Genomic DNA, 2500 nt, shown 5'->3' on the forward strand with positions numbered 1-2500 from the left:
GTTATTCAGAATATGACCTACAGATATTTGGACCTGCAGACACCAGATCATATCTTCGTCTCACTGTAAGATCGTCCATTTTGTAAAATAAGGTACTTGTGTGGTTCCCTAACTCACACCTCAGCCACCTTCTGTTTGCTGTTATTGAGCAGGTGCAGAGGACCTCCAGAGAGGTGGGGGTTAAGTGTCTGGCCTGAGGCTGCTGCCACCTACTGTAACTCAGGGGGTTCAGGTTATGGTCCAGTTGTGCAACGAGCCTTAGGGGGAGGGAGCCACTGTGAGGAGCAGCTGGATGCAGAGAACGCAGCACATATAGTAACTAAGACAGTCAGTCAGGAAAAACTCACCTGAAGAAGGTGACGAAGAATTGCACCAGATCCATGATGCTGTTATGCTGGGAGAAGGCGATCTGTTGGAGAAGGGAGAGAAGAGATTTATGAAGTCGATACATACGGCAAAGGTTCAAATCTACAGTCCAAATATAGAGGAACAACATATTCTCAGGCCTGTGAATGTTCTCATGTGTCCAGGTCGTCGTGATCCTCAAAGCAACTTCAGTCAAAAGCAACTGGACTTGGATCTTTGTCTTACAGCGTGCTCACACTGTCCTTTTGGCCGCGGCCAAAACCGTTTTTTCAGCTAAAGTCTAGTACCTTTAAGTAGTGTGAGCGCACCCGCTCCGCGCTCAACTGGGGCCAGCTGGCCGTCCACGGCCCGCTTGAAATAGGTGGGCTTTAGCGGAGCCGTTTGCACATGTACGAGCACGAGCGTGCGCACGTGCACGTGCACGTGCACGTGCACGCGCACGAGCCCTACGGCAGTAGCGTTATGTCCGCCTGTTCGGACATGTAAATAGAAGGACGGACCAATGCCTGGACATTTAACAACAACAACAATGGCGGTGAAAGGTTCACGTTGGTGTGATGCGGAGGTGGAGTGTTTACTGCAGATTTGGTCGGATGAAAAGATTCAAAAACAGTCGACAAGACGCACAAAAACTCTGAGGTCTACGGAAAGATTTGTAAACAAAGCCACACACACGCGATCAATGCGTGTGACGTGTTACAGCGTGATGACGTATGGACAGCAAGAAGCATTGGCCGGCCCTGGCAGTGTGAGTACAAACGGGGCTGGGGCGCGGGGGGGAGAGGGAGGGGGGACAAGTACCCTAAAGTCCGGGTCGTGGTCCGGGAGGACAGTGTGATCACGCCCCAAGAGGCTTCATCCGAACTACCATGTCATTAGGACCACAGGAGCACAAAGGGTCCCAGTGACATCATCGTCCTTGTGAGAGGTTAAATACCTGGATCTCACACCAGTTAGTTGGACCAGTCCCAGCCTGGCCCTGGTCCAGTCCCAGCCTGGTCCTTGTCCTGGTCCTGGTCCTGGTCCTGGTCCTGGTCAGATGCGTACATGAACTGATGAAGCCTCTTGGATGAGAGGTGAAACGTCTTCCTGACAAAGAACCAAGTCCAGTTGCTTTTGACAGTAATTGCTTTGAGGAGAACAACATATTCTCAGGTTGGTTTCTTTTGAACATTGGTGACTGTACACTGGTACATGACTGTGAGGGACATGAACACGGGTCCTCCAGGTGAAAGGGTTAGGGTTAGTGTGTTCTGGTACTCGACCATCCTCTCTACGTGGATTTTAGTGCTCTTATACGACTGCACCTAAACTCCTTTTTCAAAATTACAGTGAATCACTAGTTATATGCACTAACAGTGAAGGAAGAGAGCCTGAGAACCTCAAACGTGACCATAACACCACAATCAGTAAAAAGAACAGGACATCATATTTTAAAAGTTACAAATCCTCCAGATAAACTGTCAACTAGTAAACTAAGTGCCAGTTATTTTGATAATCTGTCTGAGTCATGATTTAAGAAAGAAACAGGCTCTTTCCTCCTCTTTGACAGGAAACTGAAAACATTTGAGTGGTGACCCAAACCAGACATTTGAGGACGTCGTCTTGGGAAACACTGATCCACATCTCCTGACATTTTATGAACCAAACAACTAAATGGAGAAAATGATCAACAGCTCAATTGACAATGATAATGATCTTTTGTTACGGCCTTAATTTAAGATGTCTGCCATGTGTGTCTGTGCTCTCCTGTTTCTACGTATTTGGTATTCTACAAATAAAATGACATCTACGGACAACAGTTCAGTCTGACCCAGGTTTAAAAAATCCTTTTTTTGGTGCATTTTCTGTCTCATACACTTAATCATTATATAATATGATCTTTATCTGCCTCAGAAACACAGAAACGTAAAGGACACACTGGTTAAAAGGTGATTAAAGTAGATTTCATATCATTTTGAAATGAACTTGTGTGGTTTATACCTACTCTGTAAAGTGTCCTGAGATAACTTTGGTTATGATTTGGCACTGTAAATGAACTTTAAGACTTCTTATACTGGCTGAGGAAGGCCAGCTGTGCACGCTCTGCATCTGCAGCAGAGAGATAGTTTTGCACGAAGCAACCAAAAACACT

At 46.3% G+C, this 2500-nt stretch overlaps 1 protein-coding gene across 1 annotated transcript in view; it reads right to left on the reverse strand.

The window, feature by feature from the left end:
• LOC310953914 (attractin-like protein 1) overlaps positions 1-2500 on the reverse strand; it is a gene marked incomplete at its 5' end in the record, with an annotated part of 258550 nt that overhangs the window by 139502 nt on the left and 116548 nt on the right. Inside the window, one exon of the mRNA XM_083923179.1 lies at positions 348-409. Coding sequence (XP_083779305.1) covers positions 348-409 — 62 coding nt within the window. The remainder of the gene's footprint in view (positions 1-347; positions 410-2500) is intronic.

The sequence above is a fragment of the Echiichthys vipera genome, assembly GCF_963691815.1.
Source record: "Echiichthys vipera genome assembly, chromosome: 11".
NCBI lineage: Eukaryota > Metazoa > Chordata > Actinopteri > Perciformes > Trachinidae > Echiichthys > Echiichthys vipera.